This window comes from Periplaneta americana, chromosome 10 (assembly GCF_040183065.1).
Source record: "Periplaneta americana isolate PAMFEO1 chromosome 10, P.americana_PAMFEO1_priV1, whole genome shotgun sequence".
NCBI classification, from domain to species: Eukaryota; Metazoa; Arthropoda; class Insecta; order Blattodea; family Blattidae; genus Periplaneta; species Periplaneta americana.
Window position 1 is genome coordinate 14,091,576 of NC_091126.1, and position 17,524 is coordinate 14,109,099.

General features: G+C 34.8%; 1 protein-coding gene across 1 annotated transcript in view; it reads right to left on the reverse strand.

Annotated features, from left to right (window-relative positions):
- LOC138707451 (cell adhesion molecule Dscam2-like) overlaps positions 1 to 17,524 on the reverse strand; it is a 1,157,632-nt gene that overhangs the window by 356,852 nt on the left and 783,256 nt on the right. Inside the window, exon 4 of the mRNA XM_069836919.1 lies at positions 14,659 to 14,820. Coding sequence (XP_069693020.1) covers positions 14,659 to 14,820 — 162 coding nt within the window. The remainder of the gene's footprint in view (positions 1 to 14,658; positions 14,821 to 17,524) is intronic.

The window sequence follows — 17,524 nt, forward strand, 5'->3', positions numbered from 1 at the left end:
TGCTTGACGTAAGGAAAATGAAAATCCATTAATAAGTCAGACAGTTGCTTCACTTCCCCTGCGGGTGTCCGCCTCCTTCCATAGGTGCTATGCACGTTGCAGGTTACACAGTGGCTCGGCGCACGATTACATTGTCGCCACCGCTGTCATATACGAAGATATTACGAGAGAACAGTAAGCAATATCAAAATCTTTCGGTATGAGAGAAACGATTATTTCTCTGCAAATTTCGAAATCGATTTTAAACAGCACCAAAATGGTCCCCATTTACACTTCGTACTCACACAATGAAAAAAGAAATGTCAAATTAAACTTACACAATTTTCGAAAAAGAAAAGAAAGAAACTTTAATAACACAATCCCATCAAATGAACCAAATCGTTAACATCTCCCCAATATTTATCACTAGTCTTAGGGGTTTGAACCACTGACTTCGGTATGGAAACCTGATGTACTAGTCACTATACACAGTTTTTGTGCAACTTAAACAACACGTGAATTTTATGAACACAAATCTGTAATATATGAACGGGACATATATCCAAGAACGACATACACTTTCTCACTTTAAATTCCCAACTTGAATCCTGTTATGAACTTCTTGTCTTTATAAACAATATTCCATTCCTCGAACACGGGTTCGTGTATTTGACGGAAAAGTTTTTATTAACTCATGAATTACAAATAACAAAGTTTGAAAACGCATTTTGAATATCAATATTATCTTCAACTTTCGAATACCAAGATAAAAATCCAATTTATGGCAAACTTTAATTGAAAATGCTGATCTAGTGATATTTTATTTAAGCATATATAGATAGAATGACGTCAGAATTTCCGAAATACGTGAAATATAGTTAGAAGAATTGAATATAAATGAAAACTGCGAGAATTTTATTGATGCGCTTCCAATACCTTTGTCTGAAATTTGTCAAACTGAATCCGAGTAGGAAGGTGAGACTGTCACACATTCTCGTGACTGAAATAACCCCATTCGCAGGGATGGCTGTAGAAGTTTTGGCGCATGTAGCCAATTAAAACTATTTCTATAAATCGCATGCTTAGAACCAGATTGATCTAACTCCACTTAAAAAAAAAAACTATTATTTTGTATCCGTTATGTTATAACTTCTCTTCTATATCAGTTTCACAAATAAAATTATACATTTTGTGGTCAGAAAGTGTTAAAAATAACTGTTTCATATTGTTCCAACTCCATTCTCCAAACTCTGCTTAGTTCCACATCATTATAACTCCATCATCCAGCGCTCAACCAATGACAGAATTGTGTGAGGTAAGAGAGCCAATGAGAAGCAAGCTAGGGCGGAAGGCTTTTCCTGGACTTGCATGACAAAGTTAATGTGATACCACAGTCTAGTACATACAGTTACGAAGCTCAATACGTAGGGAATATGCATTCAAAGACAGTTGAACTTTAGTTGTTAGCCACTAGGATCGTTACTATCGCACAGTCTATTGTTCCTAGTACTCTCAGTTGCTAACCGCTTGGAGCATTGTATCGCGAGAAATGCAAAAAAATCAATTCAAACTTCGTGACTGTATGTACTAGACTGTGGTGATACTGTCTGCATTTACTAATAATTACAATATTATGAGTGATTTTAGCACTTCAGATGTGCAAGATAACAATGTTCATAATATTTTCTGAGCAGAAGATGAAGTGGAGTCAACATTTGGTTATGTATTTCAGTCAGAACTGTGTTCAAACAATAGGCCTACAACATCTACCGTCATAAAGTTAATAGTTACAGTCATAACGTTTTCCCATTTTTAAATTTGTGCAAAATGCGTGTAGTTTTTTTATAATTTAAAACTAAATAATAGGATGGAATGAACCTTTTATTATGCGAGAAGTTCTATTTTTACCTGAAATAGTAGGCTCCAAGTAATGATTCATTATTTTGAGGTTAGAAGTCTTAATTTGCCTATAACCTATTAAAAATGTGTTTGTTATTACTTCAGATGAACAATACCAATACTAAAAGTAGCTGCACAATCTGATGCATTTAAACTAATTCAAAATTATGAATCTTATGAATAGAGTGAAACCAACATGAAAGAGAACAGAGAACATGGAATTGAGAAAGATGCAACAAAAGGTATTACTCAGTTTATTATATACTGTAATAAAGTTTCAACAATTTGTATAGTAATAATTACGGTATGTATTTTCTACAGTTAATAGAGCAAGAAAGCGCACTCGTGACAGTTCGAAATGAGAGAAATCTCAACGGAAAAAGCAACGCCAAGAAGGAGACAGCAATGCAAATTCGAAAGGAATAACTCTTCCTGAGAAGAAAGTTCGTCTGACGAAGGATTGTGCAGAGTTAAGTGTAAGAAAATGATTTCTTTGGAACAGCCGTGGAGAGAACATGACTCGCGAGACATTTTGGCTCGCAGTGATAGCTCTGCATTTCGCTTGCTTCTAACCTCCGCCAACCCTCACCCTCTCACTCACTGGAGTCAAATTCCGTTCCATTTGTATTTGTCTCTGTCTTGCGAGTGGCATATGTCTCTCTCGAAACCATGTACGAAAGTTCCAAGTAGGATGGGAGGACGCATTTTTTGCTGTCAATATGATGAGAATATTAAATGTATGATTTGTTCACAAGTATTACGAGGAAAACGGCTGTATAACATAAAACAGCATTATACATATTACTGATGAAACATTAAAAGGTTTAGTGTTATTCTTGTTATCATCATCATCATCATCATCATCATCATCATCATCTCTGTACGTCGACCCTTTTTTCAGCAGATGTACGAATAATGCGGTTAGCTCTTAAATTTGAACTCACTGATTTACTATATGATGTCAAATGAAAGCTAGATGTAAGGACTTGACAAATGTTGAACTTTCAAATCTTTGCCAAAAAATAAATATCCGAAGCTTCGTTCTTTCGCTTGTTCTGTTGAAGCCATGTTCGCTAAAACTTACGTTTGTGAAAAAAATTATTTTCAACAATTAAAATAGTAAAAAAAAAAAAATTCAGATCACGACTGACGGACAAATACCTTCGTGATCAACTACGACTGGCAGTAAGTGACATAATTCTTGATTTTGAAACTTTGTCGCAGAGACATTCTGAAGACAGTTAATTTTAGATTGTGATATTGTTCATTTATTGTTCATTTCTTTCTTCTTTACACGTACTAAACATTAGTTTGTAGCCTTGTACTGTATAAAATTATATTTAAGTGCTTGACGTAAAGAAAATGAAAATCCGTTAATAATTCAGACAGTTGCTTTACTTCCCCTTCAGGTGTCCGCCTCCCTCCATAGGTGATATGCACGTTGCAGGTTACACAGTGGCTCGGCGCACGATTACATTTTCGCCACCGCTGCTTTAGAAGATTGTCATCCAATTGACAGAGTTTTGGAGTTTATCAGATGATAAGTTACATTTCTCGGACAAAACAACAGAGAGATATGAAAATAATAAAAAAATACGTATAGAAAATTGAAAATCGCTACTACTATTATGGTTACTGTTGCTATTACTAAAGGGTGTCCCAACAAGAAAGCCAGATTTAATAGTGTAAGTGCAATAAAAACAGATAACAGAAGAGATAATAGTGTCGACAACTCAATAATAACAAAACATTGTTGGGACATTGTGTAGTTGCCTTATTGTTCGGTTGGCGGCGGAACTGTTGTCTGTTCCGTTGAATTTATTAACATTATTAAATTCGGCGTTCTTGTTGGGACACCCTATACCGCTGCTACTGTTATTACTTCAGCTGTTATCACTACCTCATCATCATCATATTCCAGGCACGAAATTAGGCCATTGTTGGCCTGTTTCGGTTCCAGCTATACAGGATCCAATAGACGTTTCTGTGGACGTCCAGGTCGCCTCGTCTTTGAGGGTGGTATTTTAGCATTTCTTGGGGTGTCCGGCCAGCTTCCATACGAGAAATGTGTTCAAGCCATCTGTTTCTGTATTCTGTATTTTTTTTTCTTCTAATGGTTGCATGCTGAGTTCCTGCAGTATGTCCTCGTTCCTCTTGTGGTCCAGAAGTGTGTATCCTGCAGTTCGTCGCAGATATTTCATTTCAGCTGCCCTTAATCTGCTGATATCTCTTTGTTTCATAGAGGAGAGTTGGTAGTGCAAGGGTTTTATATAATTTTATTCTGGAATGTTTCTGTACTAAATTTGGTTTTAGAGTATGGTTTAGCAGTCCTAACATTTGTAAAAATTTGTTAATTTTTCTGCTTACATCATTCTCTCCTTCGTATCATATATTGCATCCTAAGTATGAAAAGGAATTTATCTGTTCTAAAGTCACATTTTAAACAACAATTTTGCTTCGGATTGGGTTTGTACCTTCAAATGCTATTATTTTGTTTGTCTTTCGGGTGAAATCTTCATGCCATGTTCTTCTATGATTTTATTTAGTTTAAATATACCCATCTGTAAATTGTCTTCGGAGTTTGCAACTAATAATTGGTCGTCCGCGAAAAGAACTGTGTTTAGTCTTATGGAACTTGTTATCACCACCTACTAGTTGTTATCACTACCTACTAGAACGAAAAACCGAAATGAGCTTGGAATCGAAAACCGCATCTTACGAATTGAAGGCAGTTTTTTTTCCAGCACACTACTGCGTTTCTGATAATATTATGATAATGATGATAATTTATTATTGCCGTTATTATTCAGAGGTTGTTTTTATAGTAATAAGTTAGTAAAATTTGTGCGAAGAGGTCGCGCTTCACAGTTTGAGTAGATCACCTCCAAGTCCCCTCCCGGTAACTCCACGAGCTTCTGCTTTAGTTAACTGATTATTCAGAATTTAATTCCATCCATAAGCTTCGAATAATCAATTATAGAGTCTATTCATCGGGTTGCACTAGTAGTAAGCTTCACACTAAAGCGCTGAGAGGAGTATATTCTTTCGGAGAACATAACCGGCATCAGCATTTCGAGTCGCAGCAGCGCAGTTCTGGCTAGCAGGTTAGTTGACTGGTGACAGGCTGCCGGTGGAGTGTAATGGGGATCAATTTTTAAGAACGGGATGATGGAATGCCTGATTGCAGAGCCTGTCGCACTCAATGAGTAATGAGATCGAGAGATTAATGATAATACAGCTGGAGTGCTATTTGAATTCGGGACGTGGAAGAGAGACAGCGATCGAGGCGCTGAAGAATATTGCAGGAAAGAACGGAAGCGATACATGCATAGACACAAAGAGCATACCTCTGTCAGAGATAATTGTTTAAATAAAAAAATTCTATCATGATCTTGTTGTTCTTTCCAAGATTGTGTACAGTAAGAATGCATTTCCATCATGAATCGCACATGATGAGGTTTGAAATATTAAACACGCTCATCTGTCAAGTATGCAAGTGCAAAATGTCATTCCCAATAATTCTGTGTTACATGACTTCAAATTTTATACTTATACTGTTGCTTTCATTAGTGACTCTTTACGTTTCATCCAGTCTGAACACCTCGTGTCATTACCCGGTGAAGAAGCAGACCTAAGTTCTAGAGTTGTACTGCCAGTGACTATAATATGACACAAAGGCATATGGCAGTTACGGCAATTCAATACGTACGAGTTTGTGCTTACGCTTGTTATTTTCATATCTCACAGTATCCAAAGTGTACATGCCGAATTTGATTAAACTCTCATCGCTGAGAGTACTTACAAAATGATGAACAATGACACTTATTTGATCGGCAATCATGAAATCTAAAGTGCTGAGAATATTTGGTTGTCCTAAACCGGCTCAGTTCTGGAAGTACTCTCAAAATGATGAATATCACATATTTTATTCGCTATCTCAGTAGTACGTGCTTAAAAATATTTAGTGTTCCTAATTTGCTATTCCCACATGTATCATAGATATCTATGTGCAGCTCCATACATTTGGTACTATAATCTACACTGAAAAGGTTGATAACGTGGCCAACCTCTAAAAACGGAAGATAGTAATAGCAAAGTTGGTTTTAAAAATACAATTAACTTATTAAACATGGTCAGAGATACATATAACACAACTTAAACCACAGAGGCATCCATCACTGCTCGTGAAGTTTAATAAACATTCACTTTCAAGATAAGATTGTATAAATTTTCTCTCATTTTATTAAAGTTGTTACTTTTACTAATATTATTGTCCACACGTATCATTGGCATCTGCGTGCTACCTCAACACTTGGATATTGAAACGGAATGTTACTTAGACTTCAAGGATGAACAGCGTGATTGTACACTAACAATTCATGTTATTGGTAATATAGACGATGATTCTGATAATGGTGAATCTCCTACAACACAGCCTTCTCCAAATGTCTGTGAAAGAAGCTCTCCTCTCAATCATAATATCCAAGACCAACGAAAAACAAGAAACTAATAGTGCATGGGAATGACTTAAGAAGATAGGCACTGACTGTGAATGAAGAAGTTTCAGTTGAGAACTTCACTACTTTTTTAAAATAGGTACATAGCTTCAAGAAAGCAAACTCCATTGTATCGAGAAGAATGATCAAATTCGTCGCAAGGAACTAGAGTGCATAAGTTGGATCTATATAAGAAAGAGCAAATGATTTTATAAAAAGCGCCGTTCCATATATCACAACTTACGGTCTGGACGTGGTTTCTGATAAGGACCAATGTGTACTCAACTTGGAGATTCACACTGGACTTACTGTGCGGATTACAGGTTCTTGACACGTGGAGGAAGTGGATCTATCTCTTCAATAACACATAGTTGCACAATTCAACAAATTATTGTATTAAATAGAAAACTGTTTTCACCATTATTCACAGTCTTGCAAGATACATAGTCTGATAGTTTGGTCCTAGAGTGAGAGAGATCTTATTTCAACAACAAAACGTTCATGCTATTGTCTATGGATCTGATAAATTAACGAAGAATCATCTGAAAGCATGGTTTAGAGATGTACTTATACATGTCGGTAAGGAAAGCTCTTATTAGTGGATTTCTGGACAACATATAACGATATCAAAACAATAATGAAATTACTCCTGGTTTCAACTACTAACGATTCCTAAATGAACTGAATCTCTTGCTCAACCACTTTATGTATATGGGTACAGAACTTGAAAAAATTGTGTCAGATTTTCTGATCGTGTCTATACTATTAATAGAGTACACAAATCTGCGAATAAATATCGATCCTGAAAAGAATTAATCAATCTGTAACTTTATTCGTAAATGGATGAGGTTATAGAGATTAAGCTGTCTCCTGAAATGCTATAAACGTGAGATAAATATCTGCTTTGCTTAGCTGTAAATGGCTCAGTAATTCAACGACAGGAAATGATGAAGTATTAACAATTTGACGTAACAAGAAGATTTAAATTTAAGATATGTTTCAACACTCCCAAGAGCATTATCATGACGTGGATGCAAAAACACGCACACAATAGAACCCGCTTCTGCGGAACACATAAACAATCGCATTCAACAAGGTGATAATACGTACCAATTTGTCAGCTCAGTTAGCAGACAATAAAACAATAACAAGCATAAAGTTACCTGTATTAAATGCATCGCCTTTCGGCGGTCGTTATGATCAGTGAACACTTTCCCATCCCATTCCACATTACAGCAGCCGCGTATTATGCTCAAAGTTCCGAACAACATTTACAGAAATCTTAAAAGCTATTGAAGTCTCTGTTTCTGGTGTATTTTAATATTAATATTATTTTGGTGGTAATTGAAATTTTACCCACACATTCATAGATAGCTTCTTTAGTTTGTATCGGCGGTTCCCAACTTTTGGTCCCGTTCCCTGGGGTGCACGGAGCCAAGGTGTGTTTTCAAATGTTATTTTAACCCTTGTTCCCTGTTTCCTCAAGAATAATGTAGGCCTAAACACTGTTTGAGGTAGTTTATGACCCCAACATAATTATGAATTTTTATTAACATCATGCATGCAAATAATAGCTGAAATATAAAAATACTTCATTTATTATTATTTTTGTTATATTTTTTAGCGTTTTATTATTTTCTTAATTTATTTACGTACACATTTTCAAGAAGCAAAATTAAGTAGCATAAATACAGTACCTGGCCACATTATTTTAATCACTCACATTTTTACTATACTTTACATATTACTTCCTCATTTGAACTCTGGTTTCCTTCCTTAAGTAGAATTTACATTACATATTTAATTTTTAAACATTATTAAGTAAAATTACAATTATAACAATGTTAATTCAAGTAAAATTGATAAATAACCAACCACACCTCATTTTTACAGAAATTTTAGTATTTCGTACGACCTCCTTTGGCTTTAATTACAGCTTCAATTCTCTTTGGTATTCTTACAATACACTTCTGTATTATTTCCTGGATCCTCTCATTGTGATTCCAAACATGTATTTCAATAAGTCGAACTCTGGTAGTAATTAATTCTTTTGCCATCTCTCTTTTTACGAGATCCAGACTTTCTCAATGGGATTCAAGTCCGGTGAGTTTCCTGGCCATAGCAAAAGTGGAATGTTTTTGGAAGCCAGAAACGTTTTGACTCTCGTAGCAGTGTGGCAAGGTGCACCATCTTGCATAAAAATATATTTCTCCCCATTTCGGAACTATTCGTTCAGCTGAGGGATAAGCCTGTTTTCCAATACCTGGATATATTGATCTTGTTTCATTCTTCCCTGAACAATGTAGAGTCGTCCTGAACCTTTGCCTGATATCACAGACCATATCATGACTGATATTGTGTGTTTAATTGTGTTAACCAGGCATCCAGGAGCAAAATTTTCTCCCTTTCGTCGACGAACAAACATTGCTTTGTCCATCAAACACTGAAAGGTTGATTCATCGGAGAAGCAAACCTGAAAATTGTCAAAGAACCTGATAAAAAATCTAAATTTTGCCTTTAAGTATTAAATAGTTCATTATTGGTTAATATTAAGAAATTGCATACAGGTTTGCTTCTCCGATGAATCAACCTTTCAGTGCTTGATGGACAAAGCAATGTTTGTTCGTCGACGAAAGGGAGAAAATTTTGCTCCTTGATGCCTGGTTAACACAGTTAAACACACAATATCAGTCATGATATGGTCTGTGATATCAGGCTAAGGTTCAGGACGACTCTACATTGTTCAGGGAACAATGAAACAAGATCAATATATCCAGGATTGGAAAACAGGCTTATCCCTCAGCTGAACGAATGGTTCCAAAATGGGGAGAAATATATTTTTATGCAAGATAGTGCACCTTGTCACACTGCTACGAGAGTCAAAACGTTTCTGGCTTCCAAAAACATTCCACTTTTGCCATGGCCAGGAAATTCACCGGACTTGAATCCCATTGAGAAAGTCTGGGTCTCGTAAAAAGAGAGCTGGCAAAATAATTCATTACTACCAGAGTTCGACTTATTGAAAGGCTGATACATGTTTGGAATCACAATGAGAGGATCCAGGAAATAATACAGAAGTGTATTGTAAGAATACCAAAGAGAATTGAAGCTGTAATTAAAGCCAAAGGAGGTCGTTCGAAATACTGAAATTTCTGTAAAAATGAGGTGTGGTTGGTTATTTATCAATATTACTTGAATTAACATTGTTATAATTGTAATTTTACTTAATATTGTTTAAAAATTAAATATGTAATGTAAATTCTACTTAAGGAAGGAAACCAGAGTTCAAATGAGGAAGTAATATGTAAAGTATAGTAAAAATGTGAGTGATTATAATAATGTGGCCAGGTACTGTATAAGACGGAACAGTTCTTCTCATTAAACAGTTACATAATGTAGTGAATAAAATGTACTTAATAAGTTCACAGTGGCTTTTGAATATAATCTGTAAATACAAAGGCTGAATTTCGAGTTATTTTACGTTATATCGTGCTTTTGACGTAAAAAAACTAAACTGAGCAGAAAATGTACTCCGGCACAGGTATGCTGATACAAATAACATTAAGTGTTGTATTGCAATTCGTGAAATATTGGGATATAATGGTGGTGCATGTAACCAATATTGTAACAGAAGCATTCTAGAAAACGCGGTTTTCAAGTTCGACTTAGATGGTTCAACAGATTCTCTTATTTTTGACGGGAGTACTGTTATTTATCATCAAGAATATACTTCAGCGGACACTAGATTTATTTGTAATCACGAATTCTGCAATATTAAAGTGATAATAGAAAAGTACGTTACACTTGGTGTTTTAAACTGGGACTAATTTGGGAATGTCGCTTCATAAGCATTCCCATTTGTAAGCCGAATCAAAAATAATTCATTCCCGAAACTGGGTAACTTATTCTACGTGCCAGTGTAGCCCACCCCTAATACAGAACACATTTTTAAGTCAAAATTTCTGAAATGATTCTTCAGGTTTTCAATTTGAGTATTGCATGCAGAAAGTCGATACGCTTTCAATTTCTGTAGCGAGATTCTCTGTCTTCGTTACTCTTATTGAGTAATAACAGGGTAACTTCGTTTTACTCGTGTCTTAAAAAGTCATATTTCCTGTCTATTTTAAATTTAATTTAAATTATCTTTTTAAAGTCATTTTCTGCGATGCATACGGAATTCGAATACGACTCCTGTTTGAGACCCCTCCCTCCCTGTTCAAGATGGCACATGAGATTCTGCGGGGGAACGGAAGACCTTCTCCACCCACAGAGTAACGACAATGAAAAGTGGTGTGAGAGGGTGGCAGATACCAACAGATTAAGCATTCCGCGTGCAGCGAGGGGGCTCGTTGTAATAGACAGGCCCCACGACTCGAGAAACTTTATTATTAAAAGAAGAATTTCGTCTACGTGCGCAACAGTGGGTTAACTCCCTCTGTCAAAAATAATTACACCTGATGTGACGTAGCTCTCTAGTAGCTGAAAACGGGAACAATGACTTCATATTCCACCACCAATAGGGATATCTTATGCGAAGTTTTACCGCTAGATGGCAGGAGCGTTCCATGCGGCAACATGTTGTAGGGCTATGTTATGTCATATGCTACAGTTGATTACGTTTTCCCGCTTGTTGGGTTTCTGTGCGTGTCAAAATTATATTTACAATTATTTTGTATAACCTAGTATAATTTAATATAATTCAATATTTTCTTACCTCATAATTTAATTTTATTTACAATAAATAATAACAAAAACCTGTATAATATTGAGCGATTTCCCGAGATGGGTGGGGGAATCTGCAGTATGCAGAAATAGATACGAGTAAATTGAATGTTCATGAACCTAAACGAGAACTTTGAGAACGAGATGCACGAATAAAAAAATAGGAACTATGTCGTAGGTGAATATTACCTCTTTAATCATTGGTATTTAAGAACCGCAGGTATTCTAAAAACAAGATATGCAGCCACCAATGTGTTTTTTAATAGGGAAGGGACTATCTAGATTGAATTCCTAGTGTTTTTTCTGTAGTTGCAGAAAGATCAAATACAATTTTTAATAGGATGATATAATATGATAGCAGTAGTATCATGATTAGTAGTGCTTTTTGTAGGTTAAGGACATGCAGTTTTGAATACTATGTAAGATGATTTTGAAAATTTGAAGTTAAAACATTGTTTTAATAATTAGGGTACAGTACTTTAAAAATATTATTCACGAAATGGATTTCACTACGGATCGTCCTGGATAATAAACAGCCCAGTTTATCGAGAGTTTACTGCAGGCGTAAACTTCGGAGACTCCAACTCCTGCATATAATCTAAGCTAACATACTGTAGCTCGCTGTCGAGGTTGCATATGCTTTTATTAATTTTTCTTTTTCCTCTTCCAAAATGAAACTGTAGTCAGCAATTCCTTACTTGAAGTAGTTACTTTTATTTAACAGCTAGCACTTTCGAGGCGCAATTTAATTATATTTTTTAAGGTTTAAAGCATATATTCAGAATATTTCGAGACCTGATTGAAGACAAAAAGTTTTCCCTTGTTTTTACATATAGGAACATAACAAAAATTTGCCATTTTTAGTTGTTTTTAAGAGTATTTAATATACTAATACACTACGTATATCCTCAATGTTTATATACCGAAAAACAAATGCACACGCAAAGCGCATCCCTCAAAGTACACGTGCGCTGTCTGTTGGTGCTAGTTCAGGATATCCCTACATCGCCCAGATATTGAACAATGCTGGCCTCGATAACAGGTTTTGATCATTCATATGACACAGTGGCAGTTTCTTATAACGCAACGAAGCAATGAACAAGCAGTGTAAAACTTAAATATTGTCAACATTAATCTATACTAATAATAAATCTGTAGCCGAAAATTTTCTGGTAATTTTCGATTTTCCAAAAGTAATTGGTCTTAACATATATAATTAACCGCTCTGAAACCGAAAATCGCTTTTTTATTTTTGTATGTATGTATGTATGTATGTATGTATGTATGTATGTATGTATGTATGTATGTATGTATGTATGTATGTATGTATGTATGTATGTATGTATGTATGTATGTATGTATGTATGTATGTATGTTACCTTTTCACGCGATAATGGCTGAACCGATTTATATGAAAATTGGAATATAAATTAAGTTCGTTGTAACTTAGAATTTAGGCTATATGGCATTCAAAATATTTTATTTAAAAGGGGGGTTATAAGGGGGTTTGAATTAAATAAATCGAAATATCTCCCTTATTATTAATTTTCTTGAAAACTATTACATAACAAAAGTTTCTTTAAAAATAATTTTCAATAAGTTTTATTCTATGCAAAATTTTGATAGGACTGATATTTAATGAGATAAATGAGTTTCAAAATTACAATAACAACGCCATCTAAGGCGGTGTAATGAAATAAAAAACAAATGACTTCGTCTATAAGGGGCCTTGGACAACAACAATCGAAAGCTATGAAACATAGCCTACAGGGAATATTTCTGTGTTTGTATGAAGTAATATCGGAAGCTAAATTAACCGATTTGTATAATTGATTATTAATTCACCATTGGAAAGTGTAGTTTCTCTAGATGGACATAATGCTATAATGTTATTACAGTAACTTCTGAGTGAATCGAGAACAGGTAAGATTAAAATAGATTCCTATGCACAGAAAACTTGATAGGCTACTCTGTACATTCGTTTCCTGTATTTCCTAAAATAATTTTTATGACCAAATGAGTGGTCTCTGGATCAAAATGATCGAATTTTATTTTTTTTATCCAATTTAAATTAAGTAACATAATAAACGATTTATCCTTATATCAAACACGAATGTTTCCTGGATCAAATGTCCTATTTTAATTATGTAGTTACTTTATATTATTTTCTAACGGATGCAGCGGAGCGCACGGGTACGGCTAGTTATAAATATATCAGATTACTATACTGTCGTTTACTTTCCTTTATTTCGTATATTAAATCTCATTACACTTAAATCCCAACTGTAAAATAAAATAACGAAAGATAATTTAATGGGCTGCTGAACTAATACTGCTGACAGGTACTAAAGTGGAGTTCACGTAAGAACAATTCCTAGAAAGACAATATGCCCATCTTTTCAATGTTGCCAACTGTTACCAGATGCCACCAAAATAGATAAAATCATAATTTTATATACTAAAACAATAATACTTGTTTATTATAACTGAAATTCATTAGTTACACTTACCAGTTCATGATTCATGATACGTAATCTAAGATTTAATTTGTTTGACCGCATGAAATTATTAGTACGAACTTCAAAAATCGTATAATACCATAAAATATATACTGTTTGCAGTATTTATTAATTGTTATTGTATTAGTTGTTAATAGGTATTGGCTCTATTAGTATAATTAATTATTACGTTCAAATTTCAAAACACACTCGCTAGTAACTTTCGTTTCATGAATGTTGACAGCTTTTAGGTCATAATAGTAATGCATATTTTGGGGGATTTTATGGCATAAAAATCTTAGCCTTAGTCATAACATAATCCTTCCACATCGAAATTAATGGTAAGCATACACTGCAAGAAAACCGCACAAAGTAGAGTTCGAAGTAACAAAAGAACAAAAACACATCTTTGTGTAATTAAACGTTATGGGAGAGTGCGTCTGTAGTGTGCACTATTTAAGAGTAAGCATGGTTGCAGTAATGCGATTTTGGACAAGAAATGCCCTCCTCAATATCAAGCCCTTGGCGTCTTAGTCTCCGGTGTCAATTTGCAAGAACAAGACACAATCTTTACACATATCGGAAAATTAAAATAGCCTTTATAACACAAGTTTCCGAACAATGAATATGCTGATCCCTGAATTCGCATCAGTATTAACACACAAGGTTCTTCGTAATCTACATTCTTGGTTCAGTTCAACAGGAGTGTGGTAGTGACTGAGAGCAAATTTAAAGTCAGTATTCCGAAGTTAATGAACAAGAATATGACATTATACAAATTAAAATATACTCCACCTTCCACTTTATTTCAAAATTTAATTCAACAAAATCCTCAAGTTAACTGAAAAAATTTACTTCTATTTTTATTATAGCTAAGATGGTCAAACGTTGCTGGGTTTCCTGAACGTTTATACACACAAAGGCACAGGCAATGATAATGAAATCGATATGAAAGTATTGGCGTACATGTATGAAGTCATGAGGGAAACTTGAGAACAGCGTTGCTATCTTGTGATGTCTGTCGTGCGCATGCTCGGTATAATATGGATACTCTTGTAACTTACCTCCGTCGCTGGACGGGTAGATGTTGAACTTCTGGTCTTGCAGCCACGAGGTCACGGTGAGAAATTCACGAACAAAGCTAGGCACTATACATCGCAGGACGGCCATGTTTCCTCTCGTAACGGAACTCCCTGTAGCTCCCACGGAAAAATCCTGCATAACCACTGCAATAAAAACGAGGAGACACACTTATATAAACACGGCACAATAAATGTAACGCAAGTACAGGGACATAATTTTATTTTTACTAGCATTTTTAATATTAACCTGGCTATACATTTAGAGAAGCGGAAATACAGTTTGCTATCCCCTTCCACGACTGTAGTTCTATGATACTGGCGTAAAACAAAAACAAATCACTCTACTAGGTATAGGAGGGAAGAAAAGTACGTAAACTAGGAAATATCGCGATTTTGAGTTCGATAATTTTCATTAGGTTTTTGTTTAATCAAGATACAGTACTATATTAAGAATAAGTGTTTTCACTCACGAACTGAGTTATCCATGCGAAGGTATTCATTATGCAGTGTATGTCATACTGTCTACAGCACATTAGCGTACAATATAGAGAAAGAAGTTAAATTGAAACATAATTATAATATGAATATTTAAACACATTTTTGAAAATTGTGCCCGTTCATTTCGATACAGGCTTCAGTTCTTTTGTGCATATTATAGCACTATAAACTATTGCATCTAATTCCAATTACCAGTTTCGTCCTTCGTACTAGTAACTCATGTTGAAATAATTCTGTCCCTACTCTATAATAGATTACCTTACGCACTGTAAATTCAATCTTCACTTCTGCCCGACCCGCACTGATAAAATTACTCAGACATGCTATCTACTGTCCATCCAAGTGGTTATGCAGCAGGATCGTAGAAAGGGGGGAACTCACGTGACAGTTAATTACTTAACGAGGCCCTTCTATTTAAGTTATTTTAAACAGTTGTATAATATTACGTAAACGTTCAATTCCTAACAGAAATTAATGTTTTCAGAAAAGAGCTAAGACAGCCCAGCTTTTACAGAGGGGCGAACAGAAGCAGGTGGGGGAAATCGGGATGCGACGTAGGCAAATGGACAGTACCTGTGCGAAAATATGATTTAATATTGAAAGCTCTTTCGTAACTGGAAAACGCGAACATATTTCTGGAACGTACTATACTCATTAACCCAGTGCTTTTTACTGTGTGGAGGAGAGTTGGAACTTCATTAGTAGAAGGGGTGGGAGTGGAGTACATTCAAAAACTCAGGTACAATAAAAATTGAAGTAAAAATAAAATTATGTTCCTGTATAACAGAATAGGCTACATGTCGAAGTTGCAAATTGAATTAGTATAGTATACAGGGTGTAAACGATATAAAATACCAAAAAATACTGGTGGCAGAGCAACTGTCATGTGTCTTGTAAGTCTAACGTTTTTTGAAAAGAGAATAAGTCATTATTTAGGTTGTTTTGCCCGATATGTACACAGAAGCAGTTGTTTGTTACTCTGTTGTGTAGGGCTATTGGTAATGTGTTGGATGCAAGGTTATTGGCAATAACATTTACGTTCAGACGAAATGTGAAGAAATAATTTTATTAAGCTACTATCAATCTTAAAAACATGATATTTTACAAATTAAAAATAAAGTTATAAGAAATAACTGAATTTCATTAGATATTTTATGCTCGACCATGCCGAAATATAGCAATTATACACCTGGTAGCATTCCTTTAATGCATGTCATTAAAGTACACCTTTTCATTAAAGTTCAGGTTTTCGATTATTCTCGGATATGCAATCGAAAGACAACGAGGGAAACGTCGCGGAGGCTGGAAATCCAATACTGTCGCAGAAGGTTATGTTATGTTACTATAATAATTAGCGTTAATTGTAAATAATATTCAAATAAATTCAATTTGTCATCTCGTTTTTCAATTCTAAATCAATTTCCAGGTTATATCAAAATTAGTTCATGTTATTCTTTACATTACATCAAGGTCAATGACATTATTATTCCTCGAAAAAAATCAATACTTTCGCGTCTGCGCACATCTCACAATTTACGAGCTATGAACAAGGTCACTTCCGATCTTCTGTCAGATACAAATAAAATGAATACTTCTGAATAATTTCAAGTTAGAAATATGGTCAAGCATAAAAAGTCGTATGAAACTTGCCTATAATGGTAATTAAGACGCTCGTATGAAAATTATAAAACTCGCCTGCGCTCGTTTCATAAACAAACATACTCGCTTCTTAATTACTATCATTATAGGCTTGTTGCATAATGTACTATTATTCAGTACACCGATACGTACTGCCTATATAATTTTGGAAGTTTGTATTGTTTACACTCTAGATCGAGTTCATGGCCATTTCATGTTATAGCTTAAACAAATTATGTATTCGTTTTTACCAAAAATTATTGTAGGCCTACTTCATGTCCATCATTCCCGGATAAGTAGTATCGTAACGACATAGGCGCCGACTTTGAGGGGGCAAGGTACTTTTTGCATCCTCAACTTATAAAGCCAAGGGCTTCGCCCCCAAATAAAATTAATATTGGGGCCTCGCCCCTCGAAATAGTTGGAAGAGAGATTATTCATGTTAAAAAATTAATTAATCAGTTTGAAAGATGAACTAGGCCTTAACCCAGATATGTCTGAAATATATTTTTTGCAATTTTTGTGTATTTTTCAAATCTCATTTAATGCAGTATATAACTGAAGTATTTGTATGATGTCGAAACATTCTAGTTGTAACTGGTTGAGCTAGAAACAGGTGTCCTTTTAAAAGGACAGTAGGCATATGAGCATACATTTTGAGGAATAATTGTATCCTATGCTTACATGAAAGTAAACAATGTAATTGTTGTAA